Genomic DNA, 27,174 nt, shown 5'->3' with positions numbered 1-27,174 from the left:
TATATATGAAAAATCATAAAAGATAATACATATTAGTTTGGTATATTTACGTCAGTCGTGTGTTTACTGAAGTTTCAAAATTATTTCTCCCATTCTTGTCATGTTCCATGTTTCGTTCAACTTGATACAAAGTAACAATCGCATTCATGTAAACATACCACAAAGACTATTGAAATATCTGAAGTAGCTCTGTACAATTCTTTGGAAACCCCTCGTTTCAACATTATAAAAATCGCGAAGAGTTTACATGACTATAATCACTTAAATGTCAAATTGAACAAAATAAAATCATTTATCAGAGATCCTCCTTATTCTTTTTTTTTTGTGTAAATAGTTCTTAACCAATAATACCCAATCATTCAAAATCTAATCATAAGGACCAATTAAAACAGGTTGCATGTTGAGCAACATTCATTGAGACTCAAGTATTTAAAGGTTTAAAGTCCAGTTTAAAGTTACAGATATTTTGTTTGTCGACGACACAACTAAATTGACTAGAAATGTATTTCAGTCACGCTATTCTTCTGGTTCATTGTATAGTGCTGGCTGGAGCTGCCCATTTAAAGAAAGGTAAGCGATCACCAAGCTATGTATATTAAATAGATTACTATTTCATTTTCATTTTCTTACCTAATGCAAAACATTTTAGACGTAATCTTTAATATAAACAGCCTGTAGTTTGAAGCGGTTTTCAATTATTGCTGCCTGCTACAGTTTTTAGTGTTTTTTTTGTATTTTCGTTAATCTGGCCGTTGTTTTTTTTAATTGTTTTACATAATACTTATGCTTAATTTCTTTCTGACTTAAATCATTTACACTTAAAAGATATGCTGCATGCCTACTGTCATTTTTTGCCCCTTCTTTATCTCATCATGAAATACAAATCACGGATTTTTTTAAGAATTTTGAGAGCAGTCTTCGATTAAGATTCTGAAATAGTAAAAAACAAATGGGTCCATAGTATACTGATGCTACTCTGGCACTATTATTTTCCATGTTCAGTGGACCGTGAAATTAGAGCAACACTTTATTTTGGTATTTAAATTAAAAAGATCATATCATAGGGAACATGTGTACTTAGTTTAAAGTTGATTGGATTAAAACTTCATCAAAAACTACCTTGACCAAAGACTTTAACCTGAACTTCGTACTATCATTTTCGATGTTCAGTGGACCGTGAAATTGGGGTCAAACATTTAATTTGGCATTAAAATTAGAACGATAATATCATGGGGGCATGTGTACTAAGTTTAAAGTTGATTGGACTTCAGCTTCATCCAAAACTACATTTACCAAAAACTCAAACCTGAAGCGGGAAGGTTTTGTTTAGGGTTGTTTGTTATATGTTTTATTTTTAATCATTATTTTTACGTCTTTTTGGATATCTAGTAAATCTTTTGGGGATAATAGGTAATCGTTTTGAATTGTTTTACTTTTTCGTTTGATAGTTATTTGTTTTTACAAAAAAACTTAAACGAAGTATGTATGAATTGAATAACCTTCATTTAGGAAATGCGTTCAATTTCTTTCTTTCTTTTTTTCATATAGAAGAAATAGCAGAAACCATTGATGAACTGGATAACAATGACGGAAGACAAATACGCAAGGTTAGTTTGTAAAATATTTTCAAACTTGATAATAATATATGATCAAATAATTGCAACGATTAACATCCAAACTATCTTGATCATGTTTAAAATTAACTGATGCATTTGCCAAATTAGATTATAAATTGAATAAGAGTGTAGATTTCACAATATATGTATTTTAAGATTAGCTGCAAAAGACAATAGCTTCACGCAATATCTCCATAGACAAACTAGCTCAGTTGGGGATTCAAGGGGAAGAAGAGGATATACGTACCCCCATTGATCGAAAAAGATATCATTTTGAGCAATTAGTTTTCAAAAATGTGTAAATCATAGGTACACTCTGTAGTATTTCGTCACTTTATGGCCCTTTCAATAATCCTGGATCCGACTAGGAACTAGCTTCATCAATTGTATTTCATAGGTAAAATTGGGGACTGATACGATAATGTTTCAGTTTATGGTATATTTCATTACATTTATCAAATATTACACTCCTCAAGAAACTAGTTTGTCTCGTGAAATAGTGGGGTTATCTAGAAAATATATTAGCGAGTTAAAGTCATACATGCAGGAAATGATACTTTCCATTAAAGATTTATCCCATTTTCGTTATCGCTTAAATTTGATTCATTATTTTAAAACTATTTAATGTTCAAAGGCTACTGTGACTGAAAAAAACATATGCTATGATCTAATATATAAGACCTGAATGAAACGAACATCGTTGTTTATAGGTTATTGATGGGAAGCTGTTTTAGAAAAAATAATAAAAAATCTCATTATTTGAATATTCCGAAAAAGACGTTAGGCTAGCATTATGATTTAATGTCCCACCATCGAAATCCGAGGAATCTTGTTTTACGTCAATTAATAATGAGTGTATGTTTTTGTTCTGTAACACAAATATTTTTAAACATACGCGTCTTAATTTCAATTATTTCATATATATATTTCCGGTATACTTAGTATACAATTGTCTTACAGATGTTTTGAGGAATAGAAGAACACCCCGATCATCGTAAAGTAGTTTGCTATTTGTTCTGTGTATAAAGCTATTTTTTTTCAAATTTTGCATGTACTTATGCTTTGATAAAAGAGGGACGAAAGATACCAAAGGGACAGTCAAACTCATAAATCTAAAACAAACTGACAACGCCATGGCTAAAAATGAAAAAGACAAACAGAAAAACAATAGTACACATGACACAACATAGAAAACTAAAGAATAAACAACACGAACCCCACCAAAAACTAGGGTTGATCTCAGGTGCTCCGGAAGGGTAAGCAGATCCTGCTCCACATGCGGCACCCGTCGTGTTGCTTATGTGATTACAAATAATAACATTGCATTGTGTAATTTGATTTTTTCAGATAAATCAACACAGGCAATTACAGGACAAGGACGAAAGCTATATCCGCAATTATAATGCCTTTCGAGTCAAAAGACAGCTTAAGAAAAACCTACGGACACTTGATAATAAAAAGGGTATCGATGAGGGGTACAAACTTGATAATATAACGGTATGTTTTTTAATCTATTAATCTGAGAAATAAAAATAATTATTAATTATCTCTAAAACATTTAATCTAAATGAAAAGGTTGAACTGAATTCTATCAATGGTTTTGAAATTGAAAGATTATTAGTTCTTCATACATTCGTCATATTTTCGATATATAATATATACAGGTTATTTAGAAAGAGTTGTCATATTTCCAGTATAGTTAATAGAATGGATCGTCTGTTGATGAGTTGCCAATATTAACGTGTTTTTTTTCATCTGTAAAAACAAAACCATGAAATTTAATAATAAAACGATTATTTAAGTAATGAAATTAATAATGGAATATAAGATGGCCATGATCTTCTTAATGAATTAACCTATTTAGTTTTAAGCCTCTACGAAGCGAAATGAAGAATTTTGAATAGAATCTAAAATATCAAAGTAAAAAGCGAATATGATTAAAAAACATGTCTATCCTTATAATCGCATCAAACATCGATGTTTGATAACCTGATGAAAAAAAGAGTTCAAACGTATACATTCGATAAGTTGTTAAGTCAGTTTTTTCAATCAACTTTACATCGCACCTTATCAAAAGTAGAATAACAAACATACCGAACTTCAAAACAAAATTAAATTCGGATAATTCAAAGTAACTGGACAAATTGCAAAATTTAAAGTTCAAACACATAAAACGAAAATTAAGAATATTCCTGACTTAGTACAGATATACATGTATTATTATGTAGAAATGCGTGGTTTAAACCTGGTTTTATAGATCACTCAACCTTTCACTTGTATGACAGTCGCATACAAGTCCATAAAGTGAACCATAATGTGTGAACAATTCATCAATGAATTTTAGCACGAGTAACTTAACATATCGTAAATCGATTTGGGAGAGACAAATTAAAGTAACAAAAAATAGAAACTGACGGAATTTATCATCATACAAGTAGGCTTGTTGTTCAATGTTAAGTATTCTGTACAATGATTGTAGACTCAAACAAAGTTATACAAATGCATTTTAAAGAGAGAAAAAAAAACAATAATGGAGTACTATCTTGGGACAGTAATCTGATAAGCTAAAATAATCTAAATACACGTTGAATCTAAAAGTATAGAATTGGCATACATATAAAGCAAAATGCGAGCGAATGACTGTTGGCTGACACTTAACATATAAAACCATGAAAAAACGTTAATGACGTCACGGTCACATGACTAAATTATGTCTATGGGCTCATAACAAAATAACTTCAGCCAATCAGAAGACGTGTTACATCCAAAATTAAATTTTAAAGCTGTAATCGACAAAAATTGCCAAAACATTCAGGGCGTCATTATTAAGAGCTATTTTTGAAAATCAAACAAAGAAATTGGGATCTCACATAATTTTTGAGATATAAACTTTCCCGCAAAAGTCTGGGTCGACAAATTTCATGTTTTGTTTTGAATTACATCGTGACGTTCTACGGTTCAACTATTCTCAAACTAGGCTTTCGGATGTAAGAACATGTCGGCACCGCAAAACAATATTTAACGATCAATTCACACTTGAACACATTGATTGTGTTACATTTTAATGTTCTGTAGTTGTTCTCCTCTTATATTTTATGTTTTCCCTCAGTTTAAGTTTGTTTACTCCGATTTTGTTGTTTTTTTGTCCATCGATTTACGAGTTTTTAACAGCGGTATACTACTGTTGCATTTATTTATACTTATTTTTTTCACAGGATCTTGATCCTAATTCGTATTTGGCGTTTTTATTGAATGGAATGAGTATTGATGACCACGGAAAAGTACACCAGGTAAAATTCGCCGTTTCAGAGTCTAATGCATCCTGGTAATATTTTCAAAAGCGTACACCAAAGTGTTTTGATTGGATAAAAAAGTTATAAACAATGGAAATTAAACCAATGTCGTAACGTTGTTTCCACTTTGGGGTACGAACAATGAAATTACCCATGATGCTTTAGATTTTAAAACGGCAAATTTACTTCATAGATAATATATGTATTCAGTGTTAAAGGAGTCTTCATTTTGTCATTTGAAAAGTTATGCGTTGACTGTGGTTACCATTGACTGTATTTGATTGTATTTCACAATTTCATTATTTTCTTATCTGAAAATTTTGATTCATGTTCTTTTAAGAAAAACAATCAGTATCAGTGTGTGATTATCAAATGATACTAACACTCACCCTTGTTTGTTCATTTGTTCACCTCATTGTTTAAACAGTTGAGCATAATAAAAGATGTACCATTACAGATTGTTAAATACACTTAACAAAATTCATATGAAAATAAGGAGCTGTGATATGACAAAGTTAGGCAACTGTTCAATAGAGACGATTAAAAAGGGGGACGAAAGATACCAAAGGGACAGTCAAACTCATAAGTAAACAAACTGACAACGCCATAGCTAAAACTGAAAAAGACAAACAGAAAAACAATAGTACACATGACACAACATAGAAAACTGAAAAATAAACAACACGAACCCCACCAAAAACTAGGGGCGATATCAGGTGCTCCGGAAGGGTAAGCAGATCCTGCTTCACATGTGGCACCCATCGTGTTAAGACAGCTAAACACACTACCTTTATTAACAACTATAGCATGTTCAAAGACACGAAATCGTCAAGTGTAAATTATTTAAAATTATAGAACTGGCAATACTATGTAAGTTAAAATTTATTGAGATTCTTTATGATTATTAATTAAAAATGTTGCAAACTATCCCTCGACGAATGATGATATATCACCACAAATAGCAAATAAGTCCTGACAACCTTTAACTGTAACATAAAAGATAAAAGTATCTATATATTGTGAAAGTATGTTCATTTTAGTTTAAAAACAATATTTGAGAAAATAGTTTCCATTTTTAATTTCACATTCGTTCACGGTTCAGGGAACGACGATGCTGGTGATGTCTTAGTCAGAAATAGACAGGAGGTTTTCACTTTTCTCTTACTGCATCAAAATCACAAAAATATTGAACTCAGAGAAACATCAAATCGGAAAGTCCAAAATGACAAAGTCCAATATTCCTGACTACAGGCATTTTCAATTGTAGCAAATGTTGATGTCTCTATATAAAGTATGTTCATTCTAAATTTAAAACGAAATTTAGAAAAAATAGTTTCCATTTTTAATATTCACATTCGTTCACGGTTCAGGGTACAATGATATAATTTGGTGATGTCTCTATATACTGTGAAAATACGTTCAATCTAAATTTAAAATAACCTTTAAAAAATAGTTTCAATTTTGAATTTTCACATTCATTCACGGTTCAGGGTACGATGACATAATTTGATGGGGTCTCTATATATTGTGAAAGTATGCTTATTTTGGATTTAAAATAACATTTGAAAAATAGTTTCAATTTTTAATTTCCCATTTGTTGAGGATTAAGGGTAAAGTGATAGAATTTATTGATGTATTAGCCATTATAAGACACAAAGTATTCATCAAGCCGTTATTACATCAAGAATAATCAAGTGGTTTTACTCATTATATTTTATATTTTGATAAGATAACCTGGAAGCTGGAGATTTTGATCAATAGTTAGCACCTAAATGACAGGGGGTTCGTGTTGTAAAATGTTTAATTGTGTGTGCAGTATTCTGTTCATTGTTGTTTTTCTTTTGTCTTTTGGATTTTTATCATGGTTTAAACCTGGGTTTTTTTAATTATTGTTTTTGAACGCCTTCTTGGTTTTTGGTGCACCTTTTTTGAAATTAGGTTGTTGGATTCATTTGTGATATTGGGGTGTTATCAGTAAGTTCTTAAATTTGTTTATATATCTAAAATTTAAAAAAATATAAAATGATGATGATGACTTAATATATATATATATATATATGTTTTGTACAGGCTCTGAGTTATGATGATCATAAACGATTTTTTGTAACATTTAAACATATGGTCGTGTATGAACCCGAAAAAGTTATATCTTAAACACACGAGAACTGAATTGGTGTCAAATGTGTAAATCGTCCCAATTCTAGCTTGTTTTTTTTATTCTTTTTCTTATATTTACTTAAACGTCTTAGGATTCAATTTTTGGGGTTTTAGCGTTCCCCACTTTGGAAGAAATATATACGAAATATTTACATTGAAAATTGCATGGGCAAAATATTCCCTTTTGTTACATAAAAAAACCGTTTTTCCTTTATTACCATAACCATGTTTTTGACCATTTTTTCTGTTTTAGCCCATTGGACGTCATAACAAGAATACAACGAGAGCCATTGCAGACAACTTAGATCACCATAAAAACTCTCGTTCTGTGAGTATTTTCATGTAGAGAGTTGAGTTATGATAACATTTTAATATCAATTTAACACATCAGTCTTGATAACAAATATAAAAGTAATGGCAAGTGATAAGATTCGAAAAGAACAATATTTAGTTTAAGATGATGGACAACACATTTGGGTAGTCACTTGAAAAGACAATATGAACGATAAGGACAGAATTGCGGCTTCGTATCAGGCTACCTCATAGAGATGTTCACGAATTTTAAAACATCCAGAGACCGTTTCATAATCAGTCAAAAAGAAACGAACCCTCGCCTTCCTTTCCACTTTCATTTTGTAAATGTATATATACTGGTCAACTAAAGAAACGATACACAAGTTTGAACTCAGATTTATCGTAAAATATAATAAATACGTAAAACTGTTCAAATTATGTACAAAGCAAATGCATATGATTAAAGAATTTGACCAAATTGGAAACTTAGAAAATATCGAGTTATTGAAGAAAATGATGACAAAATCGGCACTATTATCACTGAACTAGTATATATTTGTTTAGGGGCCAGCTGAAGGACGCCTCCGGGTGCGGGAATTTCTCGCTACATTGAAGACCTGTTGGTGACCTTCTGCTGTTGTGTTTTTTTATTTTGGTCGGGTTGTTGTCTCTTTGACACATTCCCCATTTCCATTCTCAATTTTACTTTATTTCGAAGATGAGAATTAAGTATTCAAATATCTGCAAAGGCATTCAAAATTTTACGCAGACATTATTTAAGTTTAAAAGTTTTAAGTTATGATATCGATTTTTGAATTGTGGGTTAAAAAAATCATTTTTTTGAGTTTTTGCCTTTATGTCAATTGGTTTGGTGAGAAAATAACACTCTGTAAAAGTTAGACGGGATTCGGCAACTATTTACCTCGATTTATTTTATCCAGTTTCGTTATATATGGAAAATGCATTCCCGTGTATTGTTTCTTTTGTGTTGACTAGTAAACATGTATACACCAAACACAGTAGAATGAATCTAAGGTCAAATTTGACCTAAAATAGACAATTGCGAGGAAACGATTTTCATAACCACCTTTAAGCCTGTACTTCTTGTTGTATTATTCATAGTTTGCTCATGTGATTAAGCGATTGTTGTCACCATCCTCTAACCGCCAATGAAAAAAGGTTATAACAATACGAAATAAAAACAAATCATTGTCACTAAGTTCCCCCAGAACGGCGTATCGAGCATCTCAAGAGCATACAAAAAATAATTGCTTTTGGACCTTGTTAAGATAATGCATATTTTTGCGTAAGAATAATTTGTAATTAGAATTGACAATGCAAAATTGTAACCTAGGTTTAAGGTATTGTGTACCAATTTAACATTGTAAAAGAAAAGCAGACGAAAGGGGTGCAGAGAATCTGAAACTTAGAGCATAGAGAAGCAAGTCAAATATTAATTATCTGTATTATTGATCGACATTTTAGCGCATGTCCTAAGTTTGACCTAATAGTTCCGTGCGATATTTTAAAATTTTGGTTCTTCACATCATTCAAGATTTCGTGTGGCGTCCATTTCGCGGAACTGGTATATTTATTTTTAAGGGTCAGCTTAGTCCACCCTGGATGTAGGATGTTTCGGTGTCCGAGACAATGATCTGTTGAATTATTCATTAGGTAAAAGAAAAATTACAAAAAATATTGAACTTTGAAGACAATGCTTAACGACAAGCCCCTAATAAAATGGAAAAATTAAGAGCTCAAACGAATTGATAACAGCCGACATATTCTTAAAATCGTACAAACATTTTTTAATAAACCTCTCACCTCTGTGCCCGACGATCAACAATCATATATGTCAACAAAGAAAACAAAAGACATATAAACAATACACTTCAGCAAAAACAAATAAGATAACAAACAAATATACCATAACACAACAACATAATGACGGGATATATAAGTACAAATGTACCGTGCCACGTCAAATGGATAGTCACAAAAATGGACTAAAAAGTAAAAGATAAAAATAACAAATACATAAATAGCCCTATGTTTTTATAATTAAGATATGCATAAGCTCATCAAAGGATTGAATCATCAAAGGTACCAGGATTGAAACATCAAAAGTACCATGATTGAATTTTTTCTCGCCGTTACTTGTACATCTCGTAATGAATGTAAATGAAATGATCACATGTCTTACATGGATCCGATAACAAATTAGCTTTCATTCCTCATAGTTCTAATTGGTTTAATGCTGGTATATATTGTTTCTTTTAAGGATCCATCTAAGAGAAATTTTGAACCAAATTGGTTTAGTTTGTGGCCGGGCGGAATTGTTCCTTATGTGATTCATTCAATATTTTGTAAGTTGGTTTATATTTAAGACAATTGCAAATAAATAGTATTCAAGTCTTAAACGGAACATTTTATTTTATTTTATCATATACATGCATACATGTATTATGGTTACCAAGTGAAAGAATTAGATCATAAAAAAGATGACATTTGCATAGCTTTTGGTTTCTTGCCAAACTCGGTCAACAATTCTCGTTTTCAAACATTTAAGATGGTAGACCTTGATTCAGGGAGATAACTCTTTACATCAGTAATGAGTTTGTAAAAGTCAAGTTTCATCAACGTATTTTAAGCATTTACCTGAAACAGATTGAAAATAATCTATGTAACATATAGAAGCTTAGAATATATAAATGAAAATGGTTGACACAAACGTACTGATGATTTTAAGAGTTATTTCCCTTTACCAAGGTCTACCTCTTTAAATTACGTAACCACCGTTAAACCTGGAAATCAATGGTTGCATGATTTAAATACCTGGTGTTTACGTGATAACTAGTTGGATAATTTATTATCTATTCATTAATTGCATTAGAATCGAATTTAAGGAATCAGTTTAAACAAATGTATTTATACTGGATTGGGAAACAAGTTTTGCAACTTATTTTAATCCCTTTCCACTTTGCGGGTGCGAGTGCTGCCTTGTGACGGCATCCGCCTGGTTTTTTTTAAATCTAAAAAAGTGTCTTTTACGTGCAAGAGATATGGCTCTTTCGTAACACGGGTCAGTCATTATTCGTCCCTTTCAGACGAACTATCATCGTTTCCTCAAGACCATTCTTGCAAATGATATCAAGGGAGAACCGAAAATTCAGTCCCTGAAATGTTCATCTCGGAACAATAACAAGACTTTAACCCGCCTAAGATTAATATTTGAAACTCCTAGGGAAACCTTTCAAATAGTTTTATCATGACAATGCAAGGAGAAGATATTTTGGGACAAAAAAGTCGACGAAAAAGACACAAAACCAAGGACCTGTCAACCAACTTATGGTTCGAGATGCGTGTTGTGGCTGTTAATGTAAATGTATCGATTGTTTCTAAGTTGTTACAAGTTCATATTCATGATTTATTATCGATTGTGTCATACCCCTTGTGTAATATTTGCGACGAGAGCATGGCTTGTAATGCATTCATAAGAGATGACTTCCGGTTCGCTTAGTTTGTATTTCCCAAAAAAGTTTTTAAACGTCGGTTAAATCTCCTGATAGTTGGCAAATTCGTCACTATGGAGCATGTTTGTGTAAAAATAAGGTTTCAAATAAAATTGAATGTGTGCCGATGTTTTTGATAATTGATTTTCACTGCGCATGTTTGCAACATAGATTAACCTTCAACCTTATAGTCTTAAAAACAAGCGATTATTCTATCATTCGACAATCGAACAGACCCTTACAGTTCCATCTCTATAGTTAAGTTTTTAATTGATCTTATTTATAATAATTCTTTAATAATTACAGGGTTAGGGCTATAAACTCAGTTTTAATCAACCATTTTCTTCATGTGAAAATGCCTGGACCAAGTCAGGAATATAACAATACTTGTCCATTCGTTTTTATGTGTTTTGTTATTTGATTTTGTCATGTGTTTATGGACTTTCCGAATTGATTTTCGTCTAAGTTCAAAATGTTTGTAATGTTACTTTTTATATATAATTAGTTTTGTTTGTTTGGCTTTCTCTTTTTTCCTTACTCTTTAAATTCCTTTTATTCTAATTGTTTTCTTAAATGTTATATTTTTTTCACACATAATTCTTAGATATATCAATGTTATTTTCATCATGTATGATGATTCAGTCATTCGACACTAGAACAATGCCTTGCAGTTCTCTAGGACACCTTTATCGATGAATATAGTTATGTACTAGTATTTAATTCATCTAATTCACTATTCTTTACAGCTTATTTCCTAAAGCACGTAATGTAAGACTTTAACTCGCTTGCTTGCTTTGTTTCTATATAGTACAATCATAAGGATAACACCCAATTAAATTCAAATATTATATAAACAGGTTTAACTATGCCTATATATATTGTTTAAAGATGTCAATCTTATTTACAAAGCTTCTATAAACAATTATACAAATAGAGCAAGCAAGCCAACCATTATTTTGCTTTACATGCAGTAGGAAATAAGCTGTAATAGCTTCATAAGTTTCGTTTATTTGCCGATCTATATTTTTTTTCAGCTGTTTCCGAAAGAATACGAATTGATAAAGCAATAGCAGATTTTAACGAAAAAACATGTGTAAGGTGGATTCCATATGACAGCAGTATTCATACTCATTACGCCATTTTTCGGGATGAGGGCAGAGATGGGTACGATTACTTTCAATGTAATTGATTAAATTACAATTTGCCATTTGTACGATTAAATTAAATTAACGATTACATTATTTCTGAAAGTGTCTGATTAAATTAATGATTACATTGGCAAAGTAATCATGATTACATCTGATTACAATGAATAAAAAAACAAAAAAACATTTTGAATGATGTGAATGAATTAACGTTTAATATGACTATAGCACTTTTTCAAAGGGATTTTTGTTTTGTATATTATAAAATGACAACCTCAAACTTCATCTATTGAATAAACCACAAAAGTTCACTACATACATTACACTTTATCATCATTTATCTCTGAATTATTTTGACTTCAATTGAATAAAGAGTTTGCTGTTTGTCTTCTGACCTCTTCCAGGGTTTTTATGTATTTGTGTATGACAGTTAAAATATGTATGAAATAAATTTAAAGTTACCAGATAAAAACTATGTAAAATTTAATAGATTTTTTAAAACAAATTGTTAACCAAATTCAATACTATAAATCAATGCATTTTACATGTCCAGTCCAAGTATATACTAAAAGTTACTTATTTTAAGCAGGATATTTGTCCAACTTTTAATTTAGTTTGTGCTAATTAGATAAATTTTCACATGTCGGATTAATCATTGTTCATATATATTGTCCTACAGCTACATTATGTGTACTCAATTGAGAATTGCAATAAAAACAAACCTTAATTGGTTTCCTACCTGTCAATACAGAGTTGACAAAAATCACAATAAAACAAAATATTATAATTCAGGGTTAAAGAAAAGTATAATACTAATTAAAATATTATAATTTTTAACCAAATATTATATGTACATCTTTAAATTGTAAATATATGTACAATATCTTTTTCTAGACACATAAAATTGTATGACATGTCTCTTCTTAGAATAATGATGACTTTTAAATAGTGTAACAGTTTTGTTTTTTTACTGAAGTATACAAATCAATTACATACATGCTTTAAAAAGTAAACCAAACTATCTTAACTTGTTAAATATCTATTAAATAAGAATAACAAAAAGGTTCATTTATTGACCATACTCACAGTTCAAGATTTTTTTCATTGTAATCAGAATGTAATCATAAAGTAATCAGGATTACAGGGCATTTTGAAAAGTAATTGATTAAATTAAATTACATGTAATCAGATTTTTGGCTGATTAATGATTACAATGATTACTTGGAAAATTGTAATCAACTACAGCTGATTAACGATTACAATTACAATTACCCCAAGTCTGGATGAGGGAGAGTGAGTATATATAGGAACATCATTCAATTTATCAAAAGTATTAATATCATATCACTTATGTTAACAAGAATCATCAAGAATACCGCACAGTTAATTGTACAATATAAACCACAAAAACCCGACTCCTCTCTTATCACTCCTCGCAACGCAGAAGACAGAAAGTCTGATCTGGTACGGGAACAACCTGTGGTCTGGTTGAACTAGTTGTACATGCGTTATAAAATTTCATTATGTCGTGTGTTATTTATTACGACGGCTAGCTTTAACAAGGTATAAAAAGAGCCACAGAATTTTGTAAAGAGAATCACAATGTGTTTGTCTCTTCAGGAAGCTAAATGCGTTAAATCTGAAAAATTTCCAGCCTTTTCATTATTCATTTCTAACTTGTATAAGATCGAAGAATTCATGAAACTCAGTAAATCCTCGTATTCTCGATAGTTATATCCCTGCTGTTAAGGTGATAAAATCATAATAATTTTCTGATATTGAACCTATGAAAAAAATCTAAACAACTCTTATGTAGAAAAAATGGTGGAATAAACCTCGTTTTATAGCCAGCTAAACCTCCCACTTATAAAATTCTATGATATTTAATTAATTTAGGATACAATACGAAAACGTGTTTGCTACTGGTTAACATGTGATTTACTGTTATATGATAAGTATCCACGCATAGGTTGTTTTTTTCTTCATACATCATCTTTGAAAATAGCCCTTCATAAGGCATCATATTAAACGGTCCCATTTCAAATCGGACTGCAAGAACACTGTACTTTTTTCACCACAGTTCACCATGATTCAATTGTAATACCGCAAGTACATATTTAATATGTACACTATTAAAGCTCGTTATGAAATGTCTGGTAAAGCTTTCTGTACAGATTTGTATTCTCAGCCATATTTTTAATCATTTGTTTTCTAACTACTTGAAGGGGTTGCGCAGCGCATGTTGGACAAATTCCGGAAACTCCCAATGAAATAGATTTGCAAAGAGACGGATGTTTAGATGTATGTATTGGGTATTTTTGTTTTCTGTTTCTTTTATAACTAACATTACGATTACTTTCATTGCTATTCTCATTCCAGATAATATGAATTATATCAACGAATATAATTGTTCTTATATTAGAGAAAGGCATAAGATGCCGAAGGGACATTCAAATATTATTATGTTTCCACTTCAAAGCGCTACATATAATTTACAATTTCAATTCAAATGAAAATCTTTTTTATAATCGAAATGATACTAAAAAAAATTATAAAATGATACTAAAAAAATTTATAAAATGATACTAAAAAATTTTATAAAAGGAATATAATGAATAGGTTTTTAAATAAAGGGGTCTTTATGGTCTTTAAAGAATTAAGATATTATTGAATTCCATGGAGAAAAAAAACATAACTTCAATTTATAGTTTTTTTCTGTTTTCATTTTTTAGTCAGATTCCCTGCCATTTAGATTTTGATAAGAATATAACCATAACTGAAAAAGGTATTTTAAAAGTCTACGTAGGCCAATGTATATTCTCAGCTTATTGCATTCATTTACAGAAATAAAAGTTGGCAGCTAGATCAAACGTCGTTCAAAAGATAACACTTACAGCAACAGGTGCTTTCGTATGTTTAATATGCAAATTACTTGAGTTTAAACAGACCAGATATGACTAGTCAGAAGATGTATAGTCTGTTTTACGTGGCCTGTCCATGGTAAAACGGTAACTTTCGATATTAAAACAAATAACTGATTGCATTTAAGTGTACAAATACAAATCGATAAGCCTTTACACTATGAATAATATAATGTTTCATTTCCTATGATGTCCTATGCTATTTCGTGTTATATTGTTACTTTTACAGCATGGAACAATTTTACATGAAATGCTACATTGCGTTGGTGCTGTCCATGAAATGTCTCGACATGACCGAGACAATTATATGACTGTTGTTATGGAAAATATCGAAGAGGGACAGGATACAAACTTCGAATTATCTTATACAAAAGATATTTCTCCATTTGACCCAGCATCCGATTTAATGTATGGTATATATGTAAGTCTTATTTAGAATCATTATTTCTTTTATTGTCGGGTGTTTGTTTAATTGTTTCTGAAACAAACATCTCCATTTATAAATTTTACCTAGTAAAATTATATCTCCATTACGCCATTTCAGTTTTACAATTGTAAAACTGGAAGCCATCGTAGGGATGGCGCACTGCCAATTGAGCTTTTGAAAAAACAAAAAAAATATCCACACAGCACAATTAAGATCCTTATATGCCAGTCGTATTTAAATCGGCAGAATAGTAGCTAATGAGCATGTCTGATCGGTTGTCAGGTGGAATTTAGAAAAAATCTTAAACATTTAAAAACATTTTCATTAAATACTTTGTGGAAGGGCAGACTAAAAATGTTGAGTACCAATAGTTTATATAAAATTTGCTATTCGAAAACACCTCCTCTGTGGTTTTGATTCTCTAGAAAGGTATTTCACTCGAACCATATATTTCATTTTTTAGTACTGTGACTGGTTGATGTTATAAAGTGAACCTGTAGCCTTGCTATATATAAAAATGATGAATCTGAAGCGAAATGACGTATCAAATACGTTTTCAAGACAAAGTATTTAAGACAAACACGCCCTAACATATAGAGATGCACTTGATTTTCTCTTTTCGATGCAATAGTTACTCATTTTTAGGACATTTTTCGTGAGGCACATAACGGAAGGACAGAAACGAAAATTAAGGAACAAATCAATTGATATATTTTCCGTCCTAGCATTTTTATTTCCAACTTAATAGACACTTATGTCGTCGACTTGATAACTAATTGTTCTGCTTAATTATGCATAAGATAAATTAAAAACTTATGCAAATGCTGTTTATATAAAAAAATAAGTCGTAATTTGTCCGAAAATTGTCCTTTTTTAGATCACCGGGCTCGAAGGGCCAAGTGAGCTTTTCTCATCACTTGGCGTCCGTCGTCCGTCGTCCGTCGTCCGGCGTTAACTTTTACAAAAATCTTTTTCTCTGAAACTACTGGGCCAAATTAAACCAAACTTGGCCACAATCATCATTGATGTTTCTAGTTTAAAATTTGTGTTTTTTTACCCGGCCAACCAACCAAGAGGGCCGCCATGGCTAAAAATAGAACATAAGGGTAAAATGCAGTTTTTTGCTTATAACTCAAAAACCAAAGCATTTAGAGCAAATCTGACAGTGCTTAAATTGTTTATCAGGTCATGATATATCTGCCCTGAAAATTTCAGATGAATCAGACAACCCATTGTTGGGTTGCTGCCCCTTAATTGGTAATGTTAAGGAAATTTTACTGTTTTTGGTTATTATCTTGAATGTTTTTGTAGATGGAGATAAACTGTAAACAGCAATAATGTACAGCAATTTAAGACTAAAAAATAAGTACCCCTTTAGGAGTTATTGTCCATATAATCAATTTTTAACAATTTTCATAACATTTGTAAATTTTTACTTACATTTACCACTGAAACTACACGGACAAGTTCATTATAGATAGAGATAATGTAAGCAGCAAAAATGTTCAGTAAAGTAAGATGTGCAAACACATCACAATCACCTAAACAAAATTTTGTCATGAACTGTCTGCTTCCTTTGTTTAATTTACATATACCAAGGTGAGCGACACAGGCTCTTTAGAGCCTCTAGTTTAGTTCACTTATCAGAATTGATGTAAAGTCGACATTTATCGTCGTCCGCCCTAAAATATTATGTTAGATTTGTCAAACTAAATGTATTTGAAACTGAACTTTAAAATAATCTACATTAACACTGTAATATTCAAACATAATAAGAGTTTAATAATATTAGTTACATAGTGCACTAGTGACCTAATACGATAGATATAGCGTCAATAAATTCCATATGGAGTGAGGGCGTAAAACACTATGTAACGAATTTATCTTACCAACTATCTAAACATGTGATATTTAGACTTATGGCCTATATAAGTAATCAAGTCTCCAATACTGTAAGTATTATGATCCAACGTTCATATGTCTATTTAAACAACTATAAAAAAATGCCAACAATAACAACTTGGTAGCTTTCAATGTGTTGTATGGAATATATTTCACTCGTTCATTATCCATTTTATCGTCTGTTGTTATCACCGCCGTGTTGTTTGTATAAAGGGACACAACTCCATTACTAACCTTATACTAGTATGGAATATACACAGTATCCACGCAGTTGCTCTTAATCAATCATGTTCTTAGAAATATATAGGACCTTATATAGAAAGATAATTAACCGAGTCATCAAGATGTCTCACTCAGTATTGTTCTATTAATCCCACACCATTCTTTTCTAAAGCAAAATATTGCATACTAGTAGTATGTGATTTTTTTTATAAAACAAAAGACATCTTGGAAAATTTTCAATCGCAATTTTGATATTTTGGCAGTTATATTAAAACTTTGATTTATACCTCGCGGTCTAGTCAGTGTTAGCATTTCATATATCATTTTAAATTTGAGATTAAGAATACTAACGAAAATAGAGAGTTGCTTAATTTTTTAAGCGTTTCTTCAAACTGACACATATGGACAACTTCAAACTAGAACTTTTTAAAAACGTTCTGACATCAATTTTCCAATAACTATTCCACTTCTCATCAGTAAACTGCCCCAAAGTCTAATCGCTCGCATATTGTCATGATTGTTTATTAAGAACAAGGAACCTAAGTCTTTAGAAAATAAAACAATAGTTAAATATGTAATTAAACATGACATTTTGACTGGTTATGGCGGATTGCAGATACTGAATACATAGCAGGGGACGAATACAGTGTCGACGAAAGGTTTCGCCCCTTTTATAGTTTATGAGATAAAATGGTTTTAGTTTAAGCGTCAATTTGTCTACTTCATGAGTTTTCAAGATGTGAACATAGGTAGACTACTGTTGCTTAAAAATGTTGCATACACGTTGCTCTTTTTAAATAATCCAATATATTTATTTTTCTTTCTGATTCCTAAAACAAAAGTGCTAAGTTGATAATATTTATCATTAATTTCTAATGCCTTTATATTTGTATTCCGTATTAGATCCTTTAATATGTTGAATATGCTTTTATTTCTTTAAATGTAGCGTATTTTGTAGTTTTGTATCATCATCTTTTTAGTCATTCTCAACCAATGGAGATAAAATAATTAAATTCCATGACTGGAGACAAGAGTTTCTTGCAGGAACTGGTACAGGTTTCAGTTTCTATGATATTGCGGATGTCACTGACGCTTATGGATGTACTGGTAAGAATATTAATACTGTTTAAATGTTGAAAGATAAAACCTATGTCATTAAGTGTTCTGTATGAGTCGTTTTACAATAAATCTCTCACTCAAACTAAAACCGAAAAAAACACATTAATTATGAGAGGTAAACAACGAAACAATAGAACAACTGAAAAAAACATAAAACAACATACATCCGATATGTATATCCATCTCCAATGGAGAAATATATTTCCGAACATATTCCTTATTTGTTTTGTGTTTATAGTGATACAATTGTATTTAAATGTTAGGGATTTCTTTTGGGGCATAATTTCTTAAAAGACAGTATTCTATTATGTTAATAGTTCAAACGATATTTTTATGATTAATCTTAATTTCAGATTTTTTAAAACAGTTATTTTATATTTTAGAAAAAAAGTACCATGAAGTTCTCTTGGACTATTTCAATAATATTTAATGAATGGCAATTATTTATTTTGATTTTATTGAAACATAAAACGAATTTTTGACTCTTCACATTGAATAATCCGCGAAGCGGATTATGTTGAATGTGAAGAGTCAAAAACTAGTTTTATGGTTCAATAAAATCAAAATAAATTATTGCCATTCATTATAAATAAATTTTTATCAAAAATAAGGCTCAAAGAACTTTTATATTATTTATATTAACAATAACAACGTACACACATGTTGGCGTATGAATACAGTGAGCGTGTTGCCATAAAAATTAACAACATTGAAAATAAAACTAATAATTTTAACCAATCAGAAGACAGTAAAAACACCAAATTTATTTAAATTTATATGTACTACTTTTTTAGATTGGTGTGACTCACCACCTACCTGTCAGCATGGAGGATTTGTTGATAAAAATTGTTCATGTGCTTGTCCTCCAGATTTAACTGGCACTGTTTGTCAACAACTTAAACAAAGTAATTGTAAGTATATTCTGGGTATATAGTGTCTTCAACCTTAGTGTAATGCATTAAACATTTTTTCTTTTACATTTTAATATGTGTACTAGTAGACTTCAAATAATTTCTGATTCAAAAGTACTGCATGTATCATTATCTGGAACACTCTAAAACAAATAATTGAATTCAAGAAATTATACAGATAAGGAGAAACGTTAGAAGCTATCTAATTAGTTATCAAAAGTACAAGGATTATGACGCGCGTATCGTCTTCATAAAACTCATCAGTGACGCTTAGATCAAAATAGTTAAAAAGCCAAACAAATACAAAGTTGAAGAGCATTGAGGATCCAAAAAACAGTTGTGCCAAATACGGCTAAGGTAATCTACTCCTGGGGTAAGAAAATCCTTAAATTTTCGAAAACCTCAAAGTTTTGTAAACAGAAAATTTATAAAACTGACCACACAATGGATATTCATGTCAACACCTAAATGAGGGAAATAAAAAAAATAGCACAGTTAATTTATGTCCGTATTGCTTGATGGATTTGGAATTATTATTTTCTTAGAAAATCGTAATTTATCAAAGTAAGGGTTTAGTAAAAATATATATTGTATATCATATCAGTAACCAGACACCGACTAGTGATTTTAGTGATACATCGAAAACTAACAGTCTATCAGCAGTGGTATCAAGCCAGCAGTTAATAACTTTATTTTAAGGTTTTGATAACATTGCGATATCTTATTTCAGATAGGGATGAACATTTCAAAAATCTTAAGACTCTTTCAATAGGGAAAATATGAAACTCGAGAAAGTAAATGTCTATTGAATTGACGCATACATTTAAGATAAAAAAAATGAATGATTTGTTAATTATTGTTGTATGTGATAGAAACGGCGGTAATTTTGAGTAAATCAAATGACATGACGAGTATACTTATTATGATTTCAGTCAACTGCGGAGGTACTGTTAATATATCAGGCGGTAAAACATATTTCCTGACGTCACCAAATTACCCATCGAATTATGACCTCGATGTGCAGTGTGTATGGTTAATACAGGTATGTATAGTGAAGAACTTAAACACAAAATTATACATTTAATAGGAAGTGTGTAATATTGTGTTTATATTTGAATGTAGTATTGAATATATGTTAATAGAGATATTTGTAAAGATTTCACAGCTATATTTGTATCCCTTGATTATTGTTTTTGATCAACAAATTTTATCCAGTGTAAAAGTTGGTTTCAAAGATTCGTATTTTTTTAAAGATTTGTTATGAACTTTTGTGTGTAAAATATGAATGACAGGTTTTCGACTGTTCGGTGTTTGGCCAAGGCTCCGTGTTGAAGGTCATTCTTTGACCCATATTTTTTCTATACTTTTTATACATTGTTACTTGGATGGATATAGTTGTCTTATTGGCACTCATATCACTGCTTTTAATTATACTTTTGTAGACTAAATACATGTCAAGTTTAGCAAATTATAAAACAAATAATTTCTTTAATGTTATATTTAAAGTCTTAATAATTTTATAGGGAGATCCTGGCAACCACATAAGAGCAACTGTTACCGATATGGATATAAGCAATAACGACAATGCGTGTTATCACTGGATAGAAATGGTTTATGACCTCCTTGCCAACAAAGGTCCAATGTACGTTGTGTAATCTATATGTATGAAACTAAGTCATATAAGAAAAAAATGTTTTTGTAATTAGAATATCAGTGAAATTATACAGAAATTCAAACTTACACATTTTCAAACAGAATCTTACAAAGAAGCATAAAAGAGCGGCAGTCAAATAGTTACTGTTTTGAATGCTATACGTGTGCAAATTATGCAGTAAATATAAAAAAGGAGATGTGGTAAGATTTCCAATGAGACAACTATTAACAAAAGACCAACATGACACAGACATAAACAGCTATAGGTCACCGTACGGCCTTCAACAATGAGCAAAGCCCATACCGCGAAGTCAGCTATAAAAGACCCCCATAAGACAATGTAAAACAATTCAAACCAGAAAACAAACGGCCGTATTTATGTAAAAAAACTACTTTTTGATCTTAAAACTTTCATGATCATTACAATTGTTTAAACTACTGCTGTTAATTGCCTGACATTTTATGACAAATTGTTTAACAAATGATACTACAATTTTCTATTTTCAATTTTCATGCTGATGAATAGTGATTATTTTTAGGAGATGCGGTACTACGAACCATGAAGTATGGGATACATCTTTCGACGGAGAAATGAATACAATGATCATCAAATTTGACAGCCTTAAAGGAGGTGATAAGGCTGCTAGTCGGGGTTTCAATATAACATTAGAATCAATTGGAACAGGTAGGTTAAAAGTATATATACTTACCTACCTAGTCCTTATTATGTCCGGGGGCACATAGGGCAAGGACTAGTTCTTTCCACTTTTCTCTGTTCTGTGCTTTCTTTTTTATTACACCCCAGCTGATTCCATGTTCTTTCATTTCAGCTTCAACTGTTGCTCTCTGCACTACAAAAGTCAAAAAGTCTGAAAAGACCAGTTTTTGTCTTGATTTGCATGAACTTTTACTTGACATTCTCCAAAAGTATGACTCGTGTCTTAATTTTTCTTGACAAATTCTCATTTATATCAAATTTGTATGAAATTAACTCGACATATTCTTGACATTCTGAATATGTCTTAAAATTTCTTGACAAATTCTTGACATTTGAATACTGTCTTGAAATTTCTCGACATATTCTCGACATTCTTATTCTTTCTCAGTATGGCTTAACATATTCTGAACATTTTGAATTGTGTCTTAAATTTACTTGACAGTTCTGAGTTTTACAAATCATGATCAATATTCATAATATAACTTTAGTCTTTATTTCTTTTTACATAATATACTGTTGTTTTAAGTTACATATCTTACAACAAATATGAAAGTTGGGCATGTAAAATAATTGAAAATTTGGGTATCTAAATAATTTCACAAATGCAAATATGGCTATGAAATCTAAGGTATAAAATAATTTAAATGAGGGTGTGTTGAAATAAAACAATTAAATGTGGGTTGTTTTTAAAATTACAAATGTTGATTCCTAAATCTTATTAATTAAATGATTAAAACCAATCATACGGTAGACATATTTCATTCTACATTCATAATATCAAATGTTAATATGGTAAATAATTATTGTACAAAAATGTGGTTTATATAAATAGCAAATTATGATGATATAAAAATCATTCATTTAACAGAAGAAAAATGTGTGTAATGTCATCTGTTGGAATGTATATTAAGTAGTACACATGGAAAGGATGTTCCCCATAAAATTAAGGTATTACACACCCCAGAATACACCCAACTGTCAAATAGAAATTACTGATTTACCTATAAGCAGCCATACAACTTATCAGTTGACCTGCCATAATGATTCCAAAGATTAAAGGAAAATTATTATCTACTATACAGGAATAATAATTTAAAAAAGTATTCATAATGGGTCCCATCAATGATTTCTTTTTTCTATTCAAATTTGAGTGTTGAATTTTATAATTTTTAATCAATGATTTCATTGGTCTCAAACATTTAACATACATACATAATATAGATCTAAACATTTTTTCTCTTTTTAGGAAGGAGTTATCACAAATTTTTGTTGATAAAAAATAATAAAATTCAACACCCAAATTTAAATAAAAAATGTTTTTGGGTTGTTCTAAAAAAGAAAATCAGTTTGAATCAAGATGAGAACAAATTCTTTGACCAACACGAACGCCCCCCCCCCCTCCTCTTTTTTAACCACACAGACCTAAAAGATGTCATAAACCGTGCAGAATAAGTCTGTACACATTTCAGGCAAAATTTTTACTGTTGAGATAGTGTCAAGACATAATTTATACTGTCAAGAATGTGTCAAGACATATTCAGACATTATTTAGAATGGCAAGAATATGTCAAGACATATTCAGACATTATTAAGAATGTCAAGAATATGTCAAGACAGATCGAGACAAATTTTAGACAGTCAAGAATTGGTCGAGACTAATCCAGACTCTTATCAGATGATACAGGAAGTGTTGAGAAATTTTAAGACAATGTTAATACTGTCAAGACACTTGTCAAGAAAAACCAAGAACCTTTTTAGACAAACTAATACTATGTCAAGAATTTTTTTAAATTATGCAGACATATTAAGAATTTCAAGTACAAATTCATGCAAATTCAGACAAAAACTGGTCTTTTCAGACTTTTTGACTTTTGTAGTGCTGGGGCGTCCTTTCTTCCTTTTGCCCTCAGGTGTCCAATATATATAAGTATCGTATAATGTTTTTGTAACTGGCGTCAAGTTGTTTACTTTTTTTAGAGAAGGCAATTCGTTTCTTTAAATCATGTTTTTTAATATTTAAAAAAAATGGACATGTGTATCATATAGATATAGGAAGATGTGGTGTGAGTGCCAATGAGACAACTCTTCATCCAAATAACAATTTAAAAACTGTTAAGAGCGCGATATACCGGGATTCTGGTTCTAAAAATAATAGCGATTGTCTAGCGATCGAAAAATCTAACGATTCGTCTACGTATGCTTTATGTACACGTAATCGTTATGTAGTCGTTATGTTCACGCTTAAATCTACGTTAGTCATTATTGTCGATTGCTTTATGAAACTGCCATCAGATGTATGCGAATCTGGTTATCGCAATACACTTAACATATCCGCATCCGTAAACTCTAGCAAAAATACTTAACTCCGAGAAAAATTCTAAATGGAAAATCTCTAATCAAATGGCAAACCCAAACGACAAAACACATCAAAAGAAATGGACAAAATCTGTCATGTTCCTGACCTTATCCAGGCATTCTTAAATATAGAAAATGGTGGTTTGAATCTGGTCTTAAAGCAGTAAACCTCTCACTTATACGACAGTACCATCAATTGCTATTATATATATAACGATGCATGTGTCAGCTACCCTTTGAAAATTCTCAGGTTAGCTTTCATAGTAGGTTATTTCATGTACAATATAAGTATGCTGATTTTAGATATTTCATTTCAATTTGGTTGACACATGTTAAATTGGATTATGAATGAAATGGCAAACACTACTGCATTCCGTGCGAATAGTCCAGTGTATGTTAAAAATGATTTGTAGGTGTGGTTATTTTTTTTTACAGTCGGTGTTTTTGGTCAACAATAAGATAAACAACGATAAATATTTGTGGTATAATTACTAATGACATGCTAATCTAACAAAATTTCAATTTTTTAATATGAACATCTTGCAGTCAGGTTTTTTACACTCATTACAATAATCAAAAGATATCTATAAATGTTACTATTATTTATAGGATGTGAGGATTATCCGTGTATTCATGGCTCGTGTTTCAGTCCATTAAATTCAAACAACTTTACCTGTACATGCACCCAGGGATTTATTGGAACTCACTGCGACGTACCCTCAGGTTTGAAATAAACATACCATTGTATTCTATATAACGTCATTATAAACATGATATCGTATTACTGCAATTATATATATATATATAATTTTAAGTCGTCATTTGAAATCACATGGGCATGCCCAAGCTGATCTAAAAATAAACTTACCATCACAATCATAGATCATAACGAGGATTGGTCAAAGGCCGACAGACCTGCTAGAGAAAGTTTTTGGATAAGAAAGCTCAGGACAGTTTTCCCAGAGGGCATTAATGGAAAAACATAGAAAGGTCACTCATTTTCCCTACCATCACTTATTTTACTGCCTTCACTTGTGTTCAGTAAATTAGATGTCATTTGTGGAGGACTAATCACAACCTAATTCACACGTGGCATCAGTTATGTTGCTCATTATACGTCAATTGATGTATCTAGATGTCTTTTGTGGAGGACTAAGCACAACCTGATTCACACGTGGCATCAGTTATGTTGCTTATGATACACCAATTGATGTATCTTCCGGTGTTGTCAAAATCGAGAATTAAAGGAAGGAATTTGAAAATACATTTAGCTCAACATCAGTAAAGACAAACAACATCAACAAGAAAATCTTCAAAACACTTTGCTTTTTCCAATTAAACATGGGTAATGTATTCCAAAAACAAAAGATAACCTCATCTTAGTAAGACCAACTCTTGAATATGCTTCCCCGGTATGGGACTCTCACTAATCATACACGACATAGATCCGATACAGTTCGCTTTGTTTATCGTGACTATAAGGACCAAGCCAGGAATGACAGAAATACGCGAAAAAGAAGACTGAATTATTGCTGCAACTATTTGTGTAAAACAGTTCATATAAAACTGATTACTGGCACAAAAGTTCTGTACAAAATATAATGTGTACAACATTACAACCTGAACACAAAATATATAATGCTACAGCTGCATGGTTTTAAAAGAATTTACAATTATGCAATATTCTAAAACATATTTCATCTTTCGGTCTAGATATATATGTTTATTTTGTTTTATAGTTGATTCAGTATTCGAGTGTACTGTAGAAATTGATCGTGACTGTATGTTTGTTCAGTCCACTGATGATGATTTTAACTGGGGGACAAAAGCCGTGAGTAAACATATCAGTATTATTTATAATTTTTGTTCATTTATACGAATTAAAACCTGTGACGTTTAAAAAACAATCGAACACTAAGCTACTATGCGGTATGAGCTTTGCTCATTGTTGAAGGCCGTATGGTGACCTATAGTTGTTAATGTTTGTGTCATTTTGGTCTTTTGTGGGTGGTTGTCTCATTGGCAATCATACCACATCTTCTTTTTTATATTATATTGATAATTCTTTGAATAAAGATAGGCACTACGTTTATCGTTTGATAGCTAAACATTGTAAACATAGTAGCTCTTACCAGAGAATATTCCAACAACCAACTACTGACACCCTCGATACAAATAAAGAACAGATAACAACACATTGTTTATAGATTAATGCTCTTCAACATTGTACTTGTTTGGCTTTATAATTATTTTGATATGAGCGTCCCTGATGAGTAATGCTCTTCAACTTTGTACTTGTTTGGCTTTATAACTATTTTTATATGAACGTCCCTGATGAGAAGTGCTCTTCAGCTTTGTACTTGTTTAGCTTTATAACTATTCTGATCTAAACGTCCCTGATGAGTAGTGTTCTTCAGCTTTGTACTTGTTTGGCTTTATACCTATTTTGATATGAACGTCCCTGATGAGTAGTGCTCTTCAGCTTTGTACTTGTTTAGCTTTATAACTATTCTGATCTAAACGTCCCTGATGAGTAGTGCTCTTCAGCTTTGTACTTGTTTGGCTTTATACCTATTTGTATATGAACGTTCTTGATGAGTAGTGCTCTTCAGCTTTGTACTTGTTTGGCTTTATAACTATTTTGATATGAGCGTCCCTGATGAGTATTGCTCTTCAACTTAGTACTTGTTAAGCTTTATAACTCTCTTGATATGAGCGTCCCTGATGAGTCTCATGTAGACAAAACGTCTTGTGTATAACATTATAATCCTGGTACCTAACTAATTAGAGACCCAGACTGAATACTGTTAAACTGTTGAGAGGTTAAGACCAGACCCATCTTTCCTTATTGAGACCAGACATAAGTAGTAAATTGAAAATCAATATATAAGACTTGCACATATCAGTTAAAAAAAAAGATGACCATTAA

At 31.0% G+C, this 27,174-nt stretch overlaps 1 protein-coding gene across 1 annotated transcript; it reads left to right on the top strand.

Moving 5' to 3' along the window:
• Positions 1-480: 480 nt before the first annotated feature.
• Positions 481-24,979, top strand: LOC134727819 (protein SpAN-like). The gene is made up of 15 exons (XM_063592211.1): positions 481-570; positions 1,549-1,607; positions 2,964-3,113; positions 4,832-4,906; positions 7,320-7,394; positions 9,642-9,726; positions 11,907-12,036; positions 14,243-14,318; positions 15,168-15,359; positions 18,470-18,596; positions 19,403-19,519; positions 20,452-20,561; positions 21,043-21,161; positions 21,712-21,857; positions 24,855-24,979. Exons 1-15 carry the CDS (start codon positions 501-503, stop codon positions 24,977-24,979), a joined length of 1,656 nt encoding a protein of 551 aa, XP_063448281.1. The 5' UTR covers positions 481-500.
• The last annotated feature ends 2,195 nt before the right edge of the window (positions 24,980-27,174 follow it).

This window comes from Mytilus trossulus, chromosome 8, assembly GCF_036588685.1.
Source record: "Mytilus trossulus isolate FHL-02 chromosome 8, PNRI_Mtr1.1.1.hap1, whole genome shotgun sequence".
In the NCBI taxonomy this organism is placed as follows: Eukaryota; Metazoa; Mollusca; class Bivalvia; order Mytilida; family Mytilidae; genus Mytilus; species Mytilus trossulus.
This window is presented reverse-complemented; position numbering and strand designations above follow the sequence as displayed.

Bases quoted from the DNA above. Each gene is read 5' to 3' on its own strand.
- LOC134727819 (XM_063592211.1), top strand. From the start codon at position 501: ATGTATTTCAGTCACGCTATTCTTCTGGTTCATTGTATAGTGCTGGCT. The intron at 571-1,548 runs GTAAGCGATCAC...TTTTTCATATAG, and splicing joins AGCTGCCCATTTAAAGAAAG to AAGAAATAGCAGAAACCATT. The intron at 20,562-21,042 runs GTATGTATAGTG...ATAATTTTATAG, and splicing joins AGTGTGTATGGTTAATACAG to GGAGATCCTGGCAACCACAT.